At 43.4% G+C, this 21497-nt stretch overlaps 1 protein-coding gene across 1 annotated transcript in view; it reads left to right on the forward strand.

The window, feature by feature from the left end:
• The window catches only part of OBI1 (ORC ubiquitin ligase 1), a 63918-nt gene that overhangs the window by 27247 nt on the left and 15174 nt on the right, over positions 1 to 21497 (forward strand). Inside the window, exon 5 of the mRNA XM_069758068.1 lies at positions 18210 to 18298. Coding sequence (XP_069614169.1) covers positions 18210 to 18298 — 89 coding nt within the window. The remainder of the gene's footprint in view (positions 1 to 18209; positions 18299 to 21497) is intronic.

The raw sequence follows: 21497 nt of genomic DNA on the forward strand, positions 1-21497 counted from the left end.
TATATACGTAGTATATTGCCCAGTCACGTAGTATATTGCCCAGTCACGTAGTATATTGCCCAGCCACGTAGTATATTGCCCAGTCACGTAGTATATTGCCCAGCCACGTAGTATACTGCCCAGTTATGTAGTATATTGCCCAGTCACGTAGTATATAGCACAGCGCCACGTAGTATATTGGCCATTCACGTAGTATATTGGCAAGCCACGTAGTATATTGCCCAGTCACGTAGTATATTGCCCAGTCACGTAGTATATTGCCCAGTCACGTAGTATATTGCCCAGTCACGTAGTATATTGCCCAGTCACGTAGTATATTGCCCAGTCACGTAGTATATTGCCCAGTCACGTAGTATATTGCCCAATCGTGTAGTATATTGCCCAGTCACGTGGTATATTGCCCAGTCACGTAGTATATTGCCCAGCGACGTAGTATATTGCCCAGTCACGTAGTATATTGCACAGAGCCACGTAGTATATTGCACAGCGACGTAGTATACAGCACAGAGCCACGTAGTATATTGGCCGGTCACGTAGTATATTGCCCAGCTACGTAGTATACAGCACAGAGCCACGTATGTCACAGGTTAAAAAATAAATAATAAACATATACTCACCTTCCGAGGGAGCCCTTGTAGTCATGTCGGCAGCTTCCAGTCCGTGACCGTGACGTCATGGCAGGTCCTTTTCGCGCAGGACCTGTGATGAGGTCGCGGTCACATGACCGTGACGTAATGGCAGGTCCTTGTCGCATGCCATCCTTGCCACCAGAACCTGCCGCTTGCATGGAGCGGTTGACGGTGCGTCGCGAGGAGCGGGAAAGGCGGCGGAAGGTGAGTATATAACGATATTTTTTCTTATTATTTTTAACATTAGATCCTTTTACTATTGACGCTGCATAGGAAGCATCAATATTAAAAACTTGGTCACACAGGGTTAATAGCAGCGGTAACGGAGTGAGTTACCCGCGGCATAACGCGGTCCGTTACCGCTGGCATTAACCCTGTGTGAGCGTTGACGGCGGGGAGTATGGAGCGGGAGCCGGGCACTGACTGCAGGGGAGTAGGGAGGGACTAATCGGACTGTGGCCGTCGCTGATTGGTCGCGGCAGCCATGACAGGCAGCTGCCGAGACCAATCGGCGACTTGGATTCCATGACAGACAGAGGCCGCGACCAATGAGTATCCGTGACAGAAAGACAGACAGAAAGAAGGAAGTGACCCTTAGACAATTATATAGTAGATGAGCGAATATACTCGTTACTCGAGATTTCTCGAGCATGCTCGGGTGTCCTCCGGGTATTTTTTAGTGCTCGGAGATTGTTTTTCTTGCCGCAGCTAAATGATTTACATCTGTTAGCCAGCATATGTACATGTGGGGATTCCCTAGCAACCAGGCAATCCCCACATGTACTTATATTAATGTGCTAACAGATGTAAATCATTCAGCTGCGGCAAAAAAAACTAAATCTCCAAGCACTAAAAAATACTCGGAGGACTCCCGAGCATGCTCGAGAAATCTTGAGTAACGAGTATATTCGCTCATCACTAGTCCATATTCATCACCTTAATGAGCGGTAACACAAGAACGCTGAGCACAGGAAGAGCTGCAGACAGAGCCTGGAACAAGATGCAGTGCCAGCACTGAGGGAGCGCAGGTAGGTGAGTATGTGACTTGTGTATAAGCAGAGGGGGGCATTATCAGCACAAGAAAATGTGCTGAAAAACTCAACTTATACATGAGTATATACGGTATTTGCGCTTTTTGTTCTGCATTGAAATGCAAAGTAAGATTAAAATCGCTTTGTAGACAAGTATAACTTTCATGCAGAAGAACCTTGTAAGTAAATTTGATAAGTTAAAAACAAAGTGTCCCTTCCTTTAGTAAGCTGTGTCAATAGCACTTTATATCAGTAGAAACTTGTAACCTGAAGCTCAGCATGACTTTGGGTCACATGTTTTGTTATACACGTTTATTTCCTTTTGTGTGTTTTGGAACAACACAAAAAAACATAATTTCAGACAAAATGTCAAACAAAACTTAATATTTGTTTGCACACCCTTTTGGAGTAAATAATTGCAATATATCGCTTCCTATAATCATCACCAAGCTTCTTACACCTCTGAACTGGAATTTTGGACCACTCTTCTTTTCTAAACTGCTCCAGGTCTCATGTTTGAAGGGTGCCATCTCCCAACAGCAATTTAAAGATCTCTCCACAGGTGTTCAATGTGAATTAAATCCGTAATCATTGCTGGCCACTTCAGAACTTTCCATCGCCTTGTTTCCATCCATTTCTGGGTGCTTCTTGAAGTATGTTTGAGGTTAATGTCCTGCTAGAAGACCCATGAGCTGGGATGCAAGTGCAGCGCCCCAGAGACCTGGTCATTGCAGTATGACGCTCTGCCACTAAGGGGAGTGATGGTACGTCCGATGGCACTAAAGGAGTTCTCCTGACCAGGTATCACCAGAACACTTTACACTTCACACTCCGGCCACTAGGGGGAGCAAAAGGCTTTATTTATTGGGCCACTCCTCACACTGGTAAAACTAGGGGTCGGGGAGGAAGTTAGTCAGAAGCTGACTGGGTTGGATTCAGGCAACATCCCGTGGCAGGGGGTGTTGCAGGGAAAAGACACAGGGGGGTCCCTGTCAGGTGTGGGAACCTGGCAGGTGCCTAGCGAACAGAACAGAACGTAACGGAACCGCGCCTGCACACCCCGCGGCGGTATCCAAGAGAGAGACACGAAGGGAAGGATATTGTGGAACAGTGTAAACGAGATCAAGCACAAAGGAGTACCAGTAGGAGTCGTGCCATGAGACCGAGGCAACATCCTACTGAGGCGTGTAGCCGGTGGCCGGAACACCGCGGGAGTAACTGACTCTAGGCCTTACTCTGAACTCCGCAGGACAGTTAATTATAGGTTGGCTGTCTCACCTAAACACCTACGAAGACATAGGGGGCAACTGTGGGAGAGGGGCGTCTCTAGGGTCCCGGAAGAACTCCAGGCCTTCCCGTCATACGGGTGCGTCCTAGCCATAGCATACCTGGGGGACGTTGAACTAGTAACATCTGGAACTAAAGAAGGAGAGAGCTGTAGAGAACGAACGAACGAGAACAGCAGTTGTGAGGACTATTCCGAATGCTCAGCAGGGTAGGACTACAACACAAACAGGCGCTAGTGGTAGGCAACGATTTCCATCTGCGAAGGAAACTCTGGATGTGCCCATCAGACCGGCCGGTCTCAGATAGCCCTATTAAGCGTGCTCTGGATTGAGGATCCTGAAGTCTTCAGTAAAGAGGTAAAGAGACTGCAACCCTGTGTCCTCGTTATTGACTGCACCTCACACCATTACCATCTGCCTTACTGGGAAGCCCTGGGGATATACTTCACCTGAGGGAAGGTATACCATCCAGCTGCCATTCCATCACCCCAGCGGACCCCACAGCAGCGTCGGTCACCCTGACCGAACACCACAGGTGGCGTCACGAACCCTTGACAGACTGTACCACCTTTATTGGACGCCCCTTAGCAGGGTCGCGGACCGGGTCTAGCCACCGTGACAGCCTCAGAACCGAACCAGAGAGGCCCGGTACCGAGAACTCGTGGCCCTGTGTCTGGGGGCGCTCCACAAGCCCAGCTTTCTGACACTGGTCACTACATTGGAACCCCAAATCCTTTGGTAATCTTCAGATTTCATGATGCCTTACACATAGTTAAGGCACCCAGAGGCAGCAAAACAACCCCAAAACATCTTTGCACCTCCACCATATTTGACTGTAGGTACAGTATACTTTTCTTTGTAGACATGATTATGTTTTCAGTAAACAGCATAATGTGCTTTACAAATATCTCTGTCTTGATCTCATCTGTCCACAAGACGCTTTCTCAGAAGAATTTTGGCCTACTCATGAACATTTTGGTAGACTTCAGTCTAGCTTTTTAATGTATTTTTTAGCAGTGGGGGTAATTCTAGGTCTCCTGTCATAGTGTTCGTTTTATTTGAATGCCGACAGTTTGCGCTGACAATGTTGCACCCTGACCTTGTAGGACCGCTTCAGTTTCTTTGGAACTTGATTGGGGCTGCTTATCCACCATCCGGACTATCCAGCATTGCAACCTTTCATCATAGAGACACATATATATATATTTATATTTACTTCAGCGCGATAATGTTGAAAAGCCGTTAATTCAATTGCCGGCTTTTCATTTCTCTTTCCTAAACCCGACATGATATGAGACATGGTTTACATACAGTAAACCATGTCATATCCCCATTTTTTTTGCATATTCCACACTACTAATGTTAGTAGTGTGTATATGCAAAATTTGGGCGCTGTAGCTATTAAATTTAAGGGTTAAATCGCGGAAAAAATTGGCGTGGGCTCCCGCGCAATTTTCTCCGCCAGAGTAGTAAAGCCAGTGACTGAGGGCAGATATTAATAGCCTGGAGAGGGTCCATGATTAAGGCTACGTTCACACTAGCGTTGCGCCGCCCTGCGTCAGCGACGCAACGCGCGACGCACTGAAAAACGCGCGCAAACGCGCGTTTTGCGACGCGTGCGTCGTTTTTTGACCAAAATCGGACGCACAGAAAATGCAACTTGTTGCATTTTCTTGCGTCCGACGCTAGCGTCGGAAACGACGCAAGTGTCAAAAAACGCCACCCAAAAAACGCACGCGTCCCCTATGTTAAACATAGGGGCGCGTCGCCGCTGCGTCGCCGGCGCAACAGCGACGCACATTGGCGGAACGCCAATGTGAACGTAGCCTAAGACGTTAGTCGAAACACGTCGGAAGAACGCTGCCATGTGTGCATAAGGCTGTAAGAAATTATACTTATTTACAAGTGGTGTACCATAGGATACAACCCTTTCCTTTTTTAAAAAAAAATGAAGAAATAAATTTAGTGATTTTACTACATTCCTGCTGGATTCATTGATTTTTCTGTGGACTGAGTGCTGAACTTTTCTGTGCAGGAACAGGTGTGGAATAGCCGATATTCAGGTGAGCTGACTATCTTTTGGTTTTTTGAATTTTTTTTTCCCGTTTTCCAGTACACTATATGGCAAAATCAATGGTGTTGTTCAAAAGTACAATTTGTTCTGCAAAAAGCAAAGCCCTCACATGGCCATATTGATGGAAAAATAAAAAGTTATGCTCTGGGATGAAGTGGAGCGAAAAATGGAAAAGCCCAATGTGGTGAAGGAGTTAAGGGGGATATCTCCCTGCCTGTTGTGCCCAGCTCCGTTCTCCGCCAGGCATAGAGCAGTCACAGACTTTTGCTGACGTCACATCAACAGAGCGGCAGTTTCTTTTCCTGTGGACAGGGCAGGACTATTCGTGTGATTCTAACTGACAGCTGGCTGCCTGCTGTCTAATTTCGGGAAGCCTGCTGTCAATCAGGAAGAGAAACGGCTCTGTTGACAGGGAGCAGCTGAATCTCCAGCAGGAGCGGTCAGTGACAGGCGTGTGGTACAACAGGCAGTTAGTTGCCTCTGTTAGAAACTACATGCGTTTTATTGCTAAGGCAAATTTTAATTTTTTAAGTTCCGGATATCCCTTTTAAATCAATTTAAGGTTTTCATTTTTTCCGCTAAGGGCAACAATACACATTAGACTATCGTTAGTCAGCCTCTCCAGTATTGGCATTCTCAGCTGACAGTCTAAAATGTATTCTTTCCCTGACAGATGAGGTTAGGGGAGATAAGAGCCTGGCATAGCAGAGGAGCCTGGCAGTAACTCTGGTGGAGAACACAGCCATCTATTGTGTATGGGTCCCCTTAGTGTTCCATTACACAGTTTTGGTATACTATTGGTAATATTTAAAGTATGGAACAGATATTGGAGCTTTTTCAATATTTTGCTATGCAATTCCTATTTTCTGTGAGGATATGAATGATTATTCTTAAGACTCCTTTAGCCAGTCATCAAGCTTCATAGATATTAAAGCGAATCTGTCACCAGGTTTTTCCCATATAAAGTACAGAAAGCACCTGTAAGCCCTCTGTTATAGTATATTAGAATGCTGTATATACGTCCTCAATGCACTCTGCATAACACAAAAAATAGCTTTTATCATGCTCGGCTATGGAGGCGGTCCATTCAATAAAATTAAGACTTTGGAGTGGCCTAGTCAAAGTCTTGACCTTAATCCGATTTGAGATGCTGTGGCATGACCTTGAGGCTATGTGCACACATTCAGCATTTCTTGCAGAAATTTCCTGAGCAAAACCGGACATTTTCTGCAAGAAATCCGCATGCGTTTTTACTGCATTTTTGGTGTGTGTTTTTTTGCGGATTTTTCCAGAGGTTCCCAATGCAATAATATAGTGGGAAATGTGCAAAAAATCCGCAAAATTAATGAACATGCTGCGTTTTTTACCGCGATGCGTTTTTTTTTTTTCGTGGAAAAAAACGCATCATGTGCACAAAAATTGCGGAATGCATTCTAAATGATGGTATGCATAATGTATGCATTTTTTTCGTGTTTTTATAGCGAAAAAACGTGAAAAATCTAACATGTGCACACAGCCTAAAAAGGCGGTTCTTGCTCGGAAACCCTCCAATTTGGCTGAACTACAACAATTCTGCAAACATGAGTGAGTCAAAATTCCTCTAGAGTTTTGTAAAAGACTCGTTGCCAGTTATCGCAAACACTGGTTTGCAGTTGTTGCTGCTAATGGTGGCCCAACCAGTTATTAGGTTTAGGGGCAATTACTTTTTCTTTACACAGGGCCCTGTAGGTTTGGATTTCTTCTTTCCTTAAAGGGAACCTGTCACCCCCAAAATCGAAGTTGAGCTAAGCCCATCGGCATCAAGGGCTTATCTACCGCATTTTGTAATGCTGTAGATAAGCCCCCGATTTATCCTGAAAGATGAGAAAAAGAGGTTAGATTATACTCACCTGGGCGGGCGGTCCGATCCGATGGGCGTCGCGGTCCGGCGCCTCCTATCTTCTTACGATAACGTCCTCTTCTTGTCTTCACGCTGCGGCTCCGGCGCAGGCGTACTTTGTCTGCCCTGTTGAGGAGAGAGCAAAGTACTACAATGCGCAGGCGCCGAGCCTCTCTGACCTTTCCCAGCGCCTGCGCACTGCAGTACTTTGCTCTGCCCTTAACAGGGCAGACAAACTACGCCTGCGCCGGAGCCGCAGCGTGAAGACGAGAAGAGGACGTCATCATAAGAAGATGGGAGGCCCCACATCGGGCCGGACCGCAGCGGGAACGCCCCTGGGTGAGTATAATCTAACCTTTATTTCTCATCTTTCAGCATACATCATTACAGAATTCTGTGGATAATCCCCTGATGCCGGTGGGCTTAGCTCACCTTCGATTTTGGGGGTGACCGGTTCCCTTTAATAATGAAGACCTTCATTTAAAAGCTGCATTTTGTGTTTACCTGTGTTAGCTTTGTCTTATATATAAATTTGTTTGCTAATCTGAAACATTTAAGTGTGACAAGCATGCAAAAGAATAGAAAATCAGGAAGGGGCAAACACTTTTTGACACAGCTGTATATTTACCAGCGTGAGAGTCATTGAAGAAAGTGGGCATCTCTGATGGGTTCCATTGGCAATCTTTAATGATGACGATACAAATCCACAAGTCTAAACTTGGGCAAACAGAACAGTAAATAATGCCATGACGGCTGTGAGAATATTCTGAGTTACTAACCTGCTGACTGATTCCCTTTAACCCTGCTGTTCTGTTCGGTCTGGGGAGACCTATTTTGAACTTTGGTATTTTTTGGGGTGTTCAAGATGCGGTTCTGAAACTTGTGGTTGATTGACTTAAATGAGGATGGGTCGGTCGGCCACGGGTTTCAGAGCCGCATCTTGAATATTTTAAAGAATATTGAAGTTCAAAGTCGGCCATTTTTGACCAACAGAACAGCAGGGTTAATACCTTGTTTACGCAGGCAGAGTGATATGTAATAATGCGTATTGGGTGCCATCGTTCTTGGCAGCGCAGGCTCTATTTACACAGGATGATGTGCTTCTGAGACCAATGATCTTTTGGGCAGTATGATTATCGTGAAGCTAACCTTCCTAAGAATGCTCGTTTGTGGCAATTGTGCAGTCTACAGTAAATGCCCATTTCTCACTGGTTATCATTTTTTGAAAGTAATCAGAAAGAGCTGTTAAGGTGTCATACTTAGGGTGTTAAAAAATATAGAAGGGAGAACTAATTTGTTTCAGCGGTGGGAGCATAATCAGACTGTGATGATATTCTAATTGAGGTGGGGAAGATTGTAGGTAGGTAGGTAGGATTGTGGTGTAAAGTTTATTAGGGTGGAAGTGAAAGGGGAAATCGTGTTCATTCGCAGTTGCGATGTAAGCTCCATACGTCATGTATTTCATGTTTGTAGAACGTAGCTGCTAAGGATCAGGAGTGAGATGAGGACGTCATTGCACTTTGGTAAAATCACCACCTAAGATCATTGAGTCAATTTTGACTTGGTTCACAAGTGCTATTACCTTCTTAATAACTTTCTGCTGGTTGTTGTTGGGTGTGTATATGGTTGTAAGTGTGAAATGTGCGTTGCTGATAATACAGACCTATATGACATACCTGCCCTCCCTATCCACAATTTCCACATTTAGAAAACAATTATGTCTTTTATAGCAGTGGTGACTTTGCCTCTCGTTCCAACATCTGGAGCAGAAAAAGTGAATTTAAATTTTTTATTGGCTAATCTTCATTTCAGTGTTACCTGTACACACACATCATCTGTCTGAGATGTGCTCGCCTCTTTCCAAAATAGGGACTTTTTTAAATGGAAGGTTTAGACCTTTTAATTTAATGGTATTCTATTATTTTCCAATGTTTGACGGGAAGATGAAGGCCTTTGAACATTCTTCTGATAGGAGAGAGGCAGAAATGATCGGCAGAAGGACATAGTAGAACAAATAAATATGAGAGTAAGATGAAAACATAAAGACCATAAAGTATCTCATCAGCTACAAACATTTGTGTCACAAAGCCAGAGAAGTTTCGTGCAAGTCAGTTAGGCCATCTTTTTTTTTTCCCCGCATTGGATTGTGCTCCATTCTTCTTGTAGTAGTGGACGTGAGCCTCTTTTCCTTTGTGTGACAATGTTCCCTTCAGGTAGTTGTTTCCATTCTTTATTCCATTTGTGCACTTTTTCAGAGGTATTCATTTCTGAACCAGTTCTAGTAATAAGTTTACTTTAGTACTGGAAGCAAAAGTTCCCTGGCGAGCTAACGCTGCGTGATGTGTGAACAGCAGGATACTCATGAAATGACCTGATAACTAGAAACTTCTCTCCATTTATCCTTTATGTGAGTAAAGTGAATGCTGGGAATCACGTCTCCTCGAGTAGCTTGTGAGGGCTCATGCAGTAGTCTGTGCAAATCGGTCCGATCTTGGACTGGCAGTGGCTCTCTCAACCTGAGCGTCAACATTTCATATACTTTTATGAGATTATCTGAGAAAATGGTGATCTTACGAATTCATTTTGCGCAAATCTCCATTCCCACACTTCATTTTCAATATGAAAAGAAGCAGAAATCCAGTCTGGTGCCGACGCTCCCGAAAATTATAACATGTGATAGATCGGCTTATTTAAAAAAAAATGTATTCTAAATGTAAAAACAATGTGTTTCAGCTTGATAAAAAGCCTTCATCAGGTAAAATATACATCCATACTGAAACAATAACCATGTCTTTATGAACCCTTTTTACAAAAGGGAAAGAGAGGGGTGTTTGCTACTAGCACCAATACTCCACTTAAGGCCTCTTTCACACTTGCGTCGGTACGGGTCCATCGCTATGCGTCGGGCCGACGTACCGACACACGTTGTGAAATTTGTGCCCGACGTGGGCAGCGGATGCAGTTTTTCAACGCATCCGCTGCCCATTCTGAAGTCCGGGGCGGAGTTTCGGCCGCGCATGCGCGGTCGAAAATGCCGGACGCGACTGACAAAAAAAGTTCACTTGAACGTTTTTTTCGTGCCGACGGTCCGCCAAAACACGATGGATCCGTTGCACGACGGATGCGATGTGTGGCCATCCGTCGCTAATACAAGTCTATGGGCAAAATACGGAGCCTGCGGACACATTTGCAGGATCCGCTTTTTGCCCCAAACGACAGATTGCTACGGATTGCTAAAAACACAAGTGTGAAAGTAGCCTAATGTTCTTACTCCTCTTAATTAGTTTAATTCTTTAGCACAGGTGGATCTACTATATAATTGTCTAAGGGTCACTTCCGTCTTTCTGTCTGTCCTTCTTTCTGTCACGGATATTCATTGGTCTCGGTCTCTGTCTGTCATGGAATCCTAGTCGCTGATTGGTCTCGCCAGCTGCCTGTCATGGCTGCCGCGACCAATCAGCGACGGCCACAGTCCGATTAGTCCCTCCCTACTCCCCTGCAGTCAGTGCTTGGTGCCCGCTCCATACTCCCCGCAGTCACCGCTCACACAGGGTTAATGTAACAACAACTCCAGAGCACATGTTTTTAAGGAGAAAAAGAGGGGCTATTTTACACTAAATAGTGGAAAAAGACCCAAAGCCTATACAAGAGGCAACCCACTCCATATTAATCATACAAACAGGAAAACTAAAGGAGTATAATGGGTATATAAATTTATTACGTATACAAAGTGTGAATACACATATGATCAAGCATATATAAAACAGTAGTATGTTTACAAAAATTTAAATACAAAAGTGCAAAAAGGATGGAAAAAGGGGAAACAAGTATCCACCCGGTGTGCAGGAGCCCAGAATTTCAGATAGTCTGATAAAATCAGCAGACTAATGGTAAAGCATATAGCAGAAAGCCACCTTAGTTGTAAATACAATAGAGTGACACACAGTCACTAGTAGTGAAAATTTGGCGCTTACCGCAAGTATGAAGGGCTACAAAGCACACCGGACCGGAACCGCTTACTTTATTTGCCGCTTTATCAATGACTATTATGACTATGTTGCACAAAGTACTTAATAAGTAACATTTCCCACATGTCTACATCAGCACAATTTTGGAATCAACATTTTTTTTGTTAGGGAGTTATAAGGGTTAAAAGTTGACCTGTGATTTCTCATTTTTACAACACCATTTTTTTTAGGGACCACACCACATTTGAAGTCACTTTGAGGGGTCTATATGATAGCAAATAGCAAAAAGTGACACCATTCTAAAAATTGCACCCCTCACGGTGCTCAAAACCACATTTAAGAAGTTTATTAACCCTTCAGGTGCTTCACAGGAATTTTTGGAATGTTTTTTAAAAAAATGAACATTTAACTTTTTTTCACAAAAAAATAAATTCAGATCCAATTTGTTTTATTTTACCAAGGGTAATAGGAGAAATAGGACCCCAAAGGTTTTTGTACAATTTGTCCTGAGTACTCCCATACCCCATATGTGGGGGTAAACCACTGTTTGGGCGCATGGCAGAGCTCAGAAGGGAAGGAGCACCATTTGACTTTTCAATGCAAAATTGGCTGGAATTAAGATCGGACACCATGTCGCGTTTGGAGAGCCCCTAATGTGCCTAAACAGTGGAAAAACCCCACAAGTTTCACTATTTTGGAAAGTAGACCCCCTAAGCAACTTTTCTAGATGGGTGGCGAGTACTTTGAACCCCCAAGTGCTTCACAGAAGTTTATAATGTAGAGCGGTAAAAATAAAAAATCATTTTTTTTCACAAAAATGACCGTTTGGGTGCATGGCAGAGCTTGGAAGGGAAGGAGCGCCGTTTTGGTATGCAGACTTTGATGGAATGGTGTGTGGGTGTCACGTTGCATTTGCAGAGCCCCTGATGTACCTAAACAGTAGAAACCCCCCACAAGTGACCCCATACTGGAAACTAGACCCCGAAAGGAACTTATCTAGATGTTTTGTGAGAACTTTGAACCCCCAAAGTGTTTCACTAAAGTTTATAACCCAGAGCCGTGAAAATAAAAAATATTTTTTTTCCACAAAAATGATTTTTTAGCCCCCTGTTTTGTATTTTCACAAGGTTAACAGAAGAAATTGGATACCAAAAGTTGTTGTCCAATTTGTCCTGACTTCGCAGATAACGCATATGTGGGAGAAAACTACTGTTTGGGCGCACGTCGGGGCTCAGAAGGGAAGAACTGGCGTTTTGGAATGCAGACTTTGATGGCATGGTCTGCGGGCGTCGCGTTGCGTTTGCAGAGCGCCTGATATACCTAAACAGTAGAAACCCCCACAAGTGACCCCATATTGGAAACTAGACCCCAAAGGATCTTATCTAGATGTGTTGTGAGAACTTTGAACCCCCAAGTGTTTCACTAAAGTTTATAATGCAGAGCCGTGAAAATAAAAAATAATTTTTTTCCCACAAAAAAAGGTTTTTTAGCCCCCCCAATTTTTATTTTCCGAAAGGTAACAGGATAAATTGGACCGCAAAAGTTGCTGAGTATGCTGATACCCCATATGTGGGGGTAAACCACTGTTTGGGCGCACGTCGGGGCTCGGAAGTGAAGTAGTGACGTTTTGGAATGCAGACTTTGATGGAATGGTGTGCGGCATCACGTTGCGTTTGCAGAGCCCCTGAGGTGCCTAAATAGTGGAAACCCCCCAATTCTAACTCCAACCCTAACCCCAACACACCCTTAACCCTAATCCCAACCATAACCACACCCCTAATCCCAATACACCCCTAACCATAACCACACCCCTAATCCCAACCCCAATACACCCCTAAACCTAATCACAACCATAACCCTAACCCAACCGTTAACGTAATCCTAACCCTAACTTTAGCCCCAACCCTAACTTTAGCCCCAACCCTTACCCGAACCCTATTGGGGAAAATAGAATTAAATAAATTTTTTTATTTTATTATGTTTCCCTAAGGCGGTGATAAAAGGGGATTTGATTTACTATTTATAGCGGGTTTTTGTGTTTGGCAGCTGTCACGCTAAAAGATGCTTTTTATTGCCAAAAATAGTTTTTGCGTCACCACTTTTTGAGAGCTATCATTTTTCCATATTTTGGTCCACAGAGTCCTGTGAGGTTTTGTTTTTTGCAGAACGAGTTGACATTTTCATTGGTAGCATTTTCGGGCAAATTACATTTTTTGATCGCTTTTTACTCCGATTTTTGTTAGGAGGAATGAACAAACACCAGTTATTCATGAATTTTTTTTTTTTTTTGAGGGGTGGGGGACGTTTATACCGTTTCGCATTTGGTAAAATTGATAAAGCAGTTTTATTCTTCGGGTTAGTACGATTACAGCGATATCTCATTTATATCATTTTTTTAATTTTTGGCTCTTTTATACAGTAAAACTATTTTATATAAAAAAATATTATTTTTGCATTGCTTTATTCTGAGGGCTATAACTTTTTTTTTTGATGATGATGCTGTACGGCGGCTCGTGTTTTGCGAGACAAGATGACGTTTTTGTCGGTACCATGTTTATTTATTTCTGTCTTTTTGATTGCGTGTTATTCCACTTTTTGTTCGGCGGTATGATACAGCATTGTTTTTTGCTTCATTTTTTTATTTATTTTTTTACGCTGTTCACTGAAGGGGTTAACCAGTGGGACAGTTTTATAGGCCGGGTCGTTACGGATGCGGCAATACTAAATATGTGTACTTTTATTGTTTTTTTTATTATTATTTACATAAAGAAATAATAAGAAATGTATTTATTGGAACAATTTTTATTTATTTAGGAATTTTTTTTATATATATTTTTACACAGTGTGATTTTTTTTTTCTCTTCACTTTTATACATTGTCCCAGGGTGGGACATCACTATATATTATCAGATCGCTGATCTGACACTTTGCATAACAGTGTGTCGGATCAGTGATCTGACAGGCAGTGCAGAATGCTTGCCAGCGCCTGCTCTCAGCAAAAAAAAAAAACGAGGCAAAAAACAACGCTTTATTATCATACCGCCAAACAAAAAGTGGAATAACACGCGATCAAAAAGACGGATATAAATAACCATGGTACCGCTGAAAGCGTCATCTTGTCCCGAAAAAATGAGCTGCCATACAGCAACATCAGCAAAAAAATAAAAAAGTTATAGTCCTCAGAATAAAGCGATGCAAAAATAATTATTTTTTTCTATAAAATAGTTTTTATCGTATAAAAGCGCCAAAACATAAAAAAATGATGTAAATGAGGTGTCGTTGTAATCGTACTGAACCGAAGATTAAAACTGCTTTATCAATTTTACCAAACGCGGAACGGTATAAACGCCTACCCCAAAAGAAATTCATGAATAGCTGGTTTTTGGTCATTCTGCCTCACAAAAATCGGAATAAAAAGCGATCAAAAAATGTCACGTGCCCGAAAATGTTACCAATAAAAACGTCAACTCGTCCCGCAAAAAACAAGACCTCACATGACTCTGTGGACTCAAATATGGAAAAATTATAGCTCTCAAAATGTGGTAACGCAAAAAATATTTTTTGCAATAAAAAGCGTCTTTCAGTGTGTGACGGCTGCCAATCATAAAAATCTGCTAAAAAAAACCCGCTATAAAAGAAAATGAAAAAAATGTATTTATTTCCATTTTCCCATTAGGGTTAGGGCTAGGGTTAGGGCTAGGGTTAAGGCTAGGGTTAGGGTTAGGGCTAGGGTTGGGACTAGGGTTAGGGTTGGGGCTAGGGTTAGGGTTAAGGCTACAGTTAGGGTTGGGGCTAAAGTTAGGGTTAGGGTTTGGATTACATTTGCGATTGGGATTAGGATTAGGGGTGTGTCTGGGTTAGAGGTGTGGTTAGGGTTACAGTTGGGATTAGGGTTAGGGGTGTGTTTGGATTAGGGTTTCAGTTATAATTGGGGGGTTTCCACTGTTTAGGCACATCAGGGGGATCTCCAAACGCGACATGGCGACCGATCTCAATTCCATCCAATTCTGCATTGAAAAAGTAAAACAGTGCTCCTTCCCTTCCGAGCTCTCCCGTGTGCCCAAACAGGAGTTTACCCCAACATATGGGGTATCAGCGTACTCAGGACAAATTGGACAACAACTTTTGGGGTCCAATTTCTCCTGTTACCCTTGGGAAAATACAAAACTGGGGGCTAAAAAATAATTTTTGTGGGAAAAAAAGAGATTTTTTATTTTCACGGCTCTGCGTTATAAACTGTAGTGAAACACTTGGGGGCTCAAAGTTCTCACAACACATCTAGATAAGTTCGTGGGGGGTCTAGTTTCCAATATGGGGTCACTTGTGGGGGTTTCTACTGTTTAGGTACATTAGGGGCTCTGCAAACGCAATGTGACGCCTGCAGACCATTCCATTTAAGTCTGCATTCCAAATGGCGCTCCTTCCCTTCCGAGCCCTCCCATGCGCCCAAACGCTGGTTCCCCCCCACATATGGGGTATCAACGCACTCAGGACAAATTGGACAACAACTTTTGGGATCCAATTTCTCCTTTTACCCTCGAGAAAATACAAAACTGGGGGCTAAAAAATAATTTTGAGGGGAAATTTTTTTTTTTATTTTCACGGCTCTGCGTTATAAACTGTAGTGAAATACTTGGGGGCTCAAAGTTCTCACAACACATCTAGATAAGTTCCTTGGGGGGTCTAGTTTCCAATATGGGGTCACTTGTGGGGGGTTTCTACTGTTTAGGTACATTAGGGGCTCTGCAAACACAATGTGACGCCTGCAGACCATTCCATCTAAGTCTGTATTCCAAATGGCGCTCCTTCCCTTCCGAGCCCTCCCATGCGCCCAAACGCTGGTTCTCCCCCACATATAGGGTATCAGCGCACTCAGGACAAATTGCACAACAACTTTTGGGGTCCAATTTCTCCTGTTACCCTCAGGAAAATACAAAACTGGGGGCTAAAAAATTATTTTTGTGGGAAAAAAATTTTGTTTTATTTTTACGGCTCTGCATTATAAACTTCTGTGAAGCTCTTATTGGGTCAAAGTGCTCACCACACATCTAGATAAGTTCCTTAGGGGGTCTACTTTTCAAAATGGTGTCACTTGTGGGGGGTTTCAATGTTTAGGTACATCAGTGGCTCTCCAAACGCAACATGGCGTCCAATCTCAATTCCTGTCAATTTTGCATTGAAAGGTCAAACGGCACTCCTTCCCTTCCGAGCTCTCCCATGCGCCCAAACAATGGTTTACCCCCACATATGGGGTATCAGAGTACTCAGGACAAATTGTGCCACAACTTTTGTGGTCCAATTTCTTCTCTTACCATTGGTAAAATAAAAAATTGGGGGCGAAAAGATTTTTTTTTGTGAAAAAAAAATGATTTTTTATTTTTACGGTTCTGCATTATAAACTTCTGTGAAGCACTTGGTGGGTCAAAGTGCTCACCACACCTCTAGATAAGTTCCTTAGGGGGTCTACTTTCCAAAATGGTGTCACTTGTGGGGGGTTTCAATGTTTAGGCACATCAGTGGCTCTCCAAATGCAACATGGCGTCCCATCTCAATTCCAGTCAATTTTGCATTGAAAAGTCAAATGGCGCTCCTTCGCTTCCGAGCTCTGCCATGCGCCCAAACTGTGGTTAACCCCCACATATGGGGTATCAGCGTACTCAGGACAAATTGTACAACAACTTTTGGGGTCCATTTTCTCCTGTTACCCTTGGTAAAATAAAACAAATTGGAGCTGAAGTAAATTTTTTGTGAAAAAAAGTTAAATGTTAATTTTTATTTAAACATTCCAAAAATTCCTGTGAAGCACCTGAAGGGTTAATAAACTTCTTGAATGTGGTTTTGAGAACTTTGAGGGGTGCAGTTTTTAGAATGGTGTCACACTTGGGTATTTTCTATCATATAGACCCCTCAAAATGACTTCAAATGAGATGTGGTCCCTAAAATAAAATGGTGTTGTAAAAATGAGAAATTGCTGGTCAACTTTTAACCCTTATAACTCCCTAACAAAAAAAAATTTTGGTTCCAAAATTGTGCTGATGTAAAGTAGACATGTGGGAAATGTTATTATTAAGTATTTTGTGTGACATATCTCTGTGATTTAATTGCATAAAAATTCAAAGTTGGAAAATTGCGAAATTTTCAAAATTTTCGCCAAATTTCCGTTTTTTTTCACAAATAAACGCAGGTAATATCAAAGAAATTTTACCACTATCATGAAGTACAATATGTCACGAGAAAACAATGTCAGAAACACCGGGATCCATTGAAGCGTTCCAGAGTTATAACCTCATAAAGGGACAGTGGTCAGAATTGTAAAAATTGGCCCGGTCCATAACGTGCAAACCACCCTTGGGGGTAAAGGGGTTAAAGAGGTGTCCACTACAATACATATTGTACACATCAATTTTAAACATTTCAAAGTCTTCTTGCAAATACCGTATGTTGACAGATTTTCCTTATCACTCAGTCTCGATCACGTGACCCCCGTCCGCAGCCACCGCTGACTTTCGGTCACGCCACGTCAACTTTTGGAAGGGCAAGTTTCTACAGCGCACGCTGTATACTGGGTTGTGACGTGCGGTGAAACACTGCCCACAGCCTTATCAATCCGGGGGAGTGCGTGAAATGCTTCTGGGATGCAAGGTCGACTTCCAGAGTCCGGAAGTAGACGTGACATCCCCAGATGTCCGCGGTGGCTGCAGCCAGGAATCACGTGATTGGGACTGAGCGAGCAGCGATACCGCCACTCAGAGGCAAATATGTCAACATAAGGTATTTGGAAAAATACTTATTTGAAAGGTTTACATCAATGTGCACAATATACATTGTAGTGGTCCACCCCTTTAATTCTAATCAAATTTAATCAGACTCGTGTTGTAATGGCTGAGCTGATCCGACCACCAAGACTTCTTTGGCAGAGTCCCTAAAGAGTCAAATATTCATTGCTGTGGATTTACTTGAAAACTCAGACCTTCTTATTTCACATTTAATATTCCTTGTTTTATTTAGTCAAGTGAAGAAAATTATCATCTATTTTGCTGATACCTGCACATTGTAATTTCACTTGGCCACAAAATATCTAGCCATGTGAAAAAAACACGGAAAAGCAATTAGTACATTCCCTTAATGACTTTCTGAACTAACTGCAAAGCTTTGTTTGCCTCCCCAGATAGGGGACGTGTATTGTGTTCAGGGAATATGAATACAAAGTGCCATTTCTGTCCCAGTGTTAATTAAAGACAATGTTCCTGCATTAGGAGGTCGTAGCTGCTCTCCTTTTCTACAGGGTAATGCCAGTATGCCACCTGTTGTGCTCACGCTGTCCTATTTTCTTATGTTACAGGAAAACCAGAAGCTGAGAAATGAGAATATTGAATGTGTACGAGAAAATGTGAGATTAAAAAACGAAGTAGACCTCCGCTCACCGCAGAAGTAAGTGCGTTCCCTGTGTGCAGAGACCTGGCGAGCCTTGCGGTGTATGCAAGGGGCATGTATATATAGTGGAATTGTGTCAGCAATATTCAACATTGAGGATTGGCGATTTTCCATAGCAGAGTGTTTTGTTTATTTTCTGAAACAAAAGCAAAAGAATGAAATATATAAAGAGTATTTTAATTTGTGTTTGCCAAATCAATAGTGCACAGGTAAATAAAAAACTTTGTAATATATAGTAGCAAAGAAATCTGCTTTTTCCCCAGGGATGATTATTCATTTTCAAAATTCTCAACTCCCACGTAAAATCTGTATTCAGTGAAGACAGATTTTATACATTATTGAGATAGGAGTAACTACTTATGAGATTCTAAGGAGGTGGGAGGAGCCATGCATACCAGGACAGGGGAGGAGCCATGCATACCAGGACGGGGAGGAGCCATGCATACCAGGACGGGGAGGAGCCATGCATACCAGGACAGGGGAGGACCATGCATATCAGGACAGGGAGGAGCCATGCATATCAGGACAGGGGAGGACCATGCATATCAGGACAGGGAGGAGCCATGCATACCAGGACAGGGGAGGAGCCATGCATACCAGGACGGGGAGGAGCCATGCATACCAGGACAGGGGAGGAGCCATGCATATCAGGACAGGGAGGAGCCATGCATACCAGGACAGGGGAGGAGCCATGCATACCAGGACAGGACGGGGAGGAGCCATGCATACCAGGACAGGGAGGAGCCATGCATACCTGGACAGGACGGGGGAGGAGCCATGCATACCAAGAAAGGACGGGGTGAGCCACACATACCAGGGCAGGATGGGGGCGCCACGCATAGCAAGACAGCAACGGGGGATGCCACGCATAGCAGGACAGGGATGAGGGGACAATGCATACCTGGCTTATACTCGAGTCAATAAGCTTACCCAGTTTTCCGTGGCAAAACTAGGTGCCTCGGCTTATACTCGAGTACTATTGATCTTTTAAATAAAAATTTAAATTACAGTTACTCTTTAATATTAGAACTGAAAATGCTAATCTGATGCATTTATCATTTAGGTGTATTTTTATGAGAATTATTGTTCAATCGTCAATAAAAAAAAGTAAAATAAACAACAACCCCCAATTGGTTCCCACCACAGCTGTCCATGATACAAGAACTATGGAAACTGCTAGGCAAAGTGAGATTAACGTATTTTTTAGACTATAAGACACATTTTTTAACAAGAAAAACTCTTGTTAAAAAGTATCTTTTAGTCCAGAGGCAGCTTCCTGTAATAGAAGAAACCGCTGACACTGCAACCTTCCGGATCACTGAGAGTGCTGCTGTCTCTCCTCCTGTCTGATGACACTGGTCTATGTGATCAGTGCGAGCAGGAGAGGAAACTTCTGGGAGTGAATGGAGGCTGCAGGAGGAGAGCAGCTGCAGGACCTTCTGCACCATTACTGTAATTCCAGGACCTCTCGGGCCATGGGACTGATTATATGACTTGAAAGGTGCTTGGGTTAATCAAGTGGAAGGTCCTAGAAACAAGAACTCCAGGATGTGGTAATGTATAGTGTGTGTCTATGTCTCTATGTGCATGAGGCTGAGCTGTGCATGTAGCAGAGCTGTGTATGTCTATATGGGCATGCAGCATAACTGTGTATGTCTACATATGGGCATGTAGCAGAGCTGTGTATGTCTATATGGGCATGCAGCATAACTGTGTATGTCTACATATGGGCATGTAGCAGAGCTGTGTGTGTATGTATATGTGCATATGTAACACACACACACACACACGTCTTTGCATATGTATGTTGTATGCATAACACTGCAGAGTCTTAGATTTATTTTAACCTTCCTATTCTACCCTAGTACATTAACCCATTAGTGAAAGAGCCAATTTGTTGCTTAATGACTAAGCCAATTTTTACAATTCTGAACACTGTCACTTTATGAAGTTACTAGATGGTGGCCCGATTCTAACGCATCGGGTATTCTAGAATATGCATGCCCACGTAGTATATTGGCCAGTCACGTAGTATATTGCACAGCCCACGTAGTATATTGCCCAGTCACGTAGTATATTGCCCAGTCACGTAGGTATACACTGCCCACGCAGTATTTAGCAGTGTGTGCACCATATCCCGGTTAAAAAAAATAATTAATTAAATACTTAAAATAAAAAATAGTTACCGTATATACTCGAGTATAAGCCGACCCGAGTATAAGCCGACCCCCCTAATTTTGCCACAAAAAACTGGGAAAACTTATTGACTCGAGTATAAGCCTAGGGTGGAAATGCAGCATTTACCGGTGAATTTCAAAAATAAAAATAGATCATTATTTCCCCATAGCTGTGCCATATAGTGCTCTACACCATTCATATTTCCCCATAGCTGTGCCCCATATAGTGCTCTGCACCGTTCACTGTGCCCCCTAGCTGTGCCATATACAGTGCTCTGCACCGTTCACTGTGCCCCATAGCTGTGCCATATACGGTGCTCTGCACCGTTCATTGTGCCCCATAGATGTGCCTTATACGGTGCTCTGCACCATTCATTGTGCCCCCTAGCTGTGCCTTATACGGTGCTCTGCACCGTTCATTGTGCCCCCTAGCTGTGCCATATACGGTGCTCTGCACCGTTCACTGTGCCCCCTAGCTGTGCCCATATACGGTGCTCTGCACCGTTCACTGTGCCCCCTAGCTGTGCCTTATACGGTGCTCTGCACCATTCATTGTGCCCCCTAGCTGTGCCATATACGTGCTCTGCACCGTTCATTGTGCCCCCTAGCTGTGCCTTATACGGTGCTCTGCACCGTTCATTGTGCCCCATAGCTGTGCCTTATACGGTGCTCTGCACCGTTCACTGTGCCCCCTAGCTGTGCCTTATACGGTGCTCTGCACCGTTCATTGTGCCCCATAGCTGTGCCTTATACGGTGCTCTGCACCGTTCATTGTGCCCCCTAGCTGTGCCTTATACGGTGCTCTGCACCGTTCATTGTGCCCCCTAGCTGTGCCTTATACGGTGCTCTGCACCGTTCACTGTGCCCCATAGATGCTCCACATTAATCTGTGCTGCCGCTGCTACTGCTGCAATAAAAAAAAAAAAACACATACTCACCTCCCTTGATTGCAGCTCCCAGCGTCCCGTTCCGGCGCCTCCATCTTCCCGGCGTCTCTGCTCTGACTGATCAGGCAGAGG

This window comes from Ranitomeya imitator, chromosome 3 (genome assembly GCF_032444005.1).
Source record: "Ranitomeya imitator isolate aRanImi1 chromosome 3, aRanImi1.pri, whole genome shotgun sequence".
Taxonomy (NCBI): domain Eukaryota; kingdom Metazoa; phylum Chordata; class Amphibia; order Anura; family Dendrobatidae; genus Ranitomeya; species Ranitomeya imitator.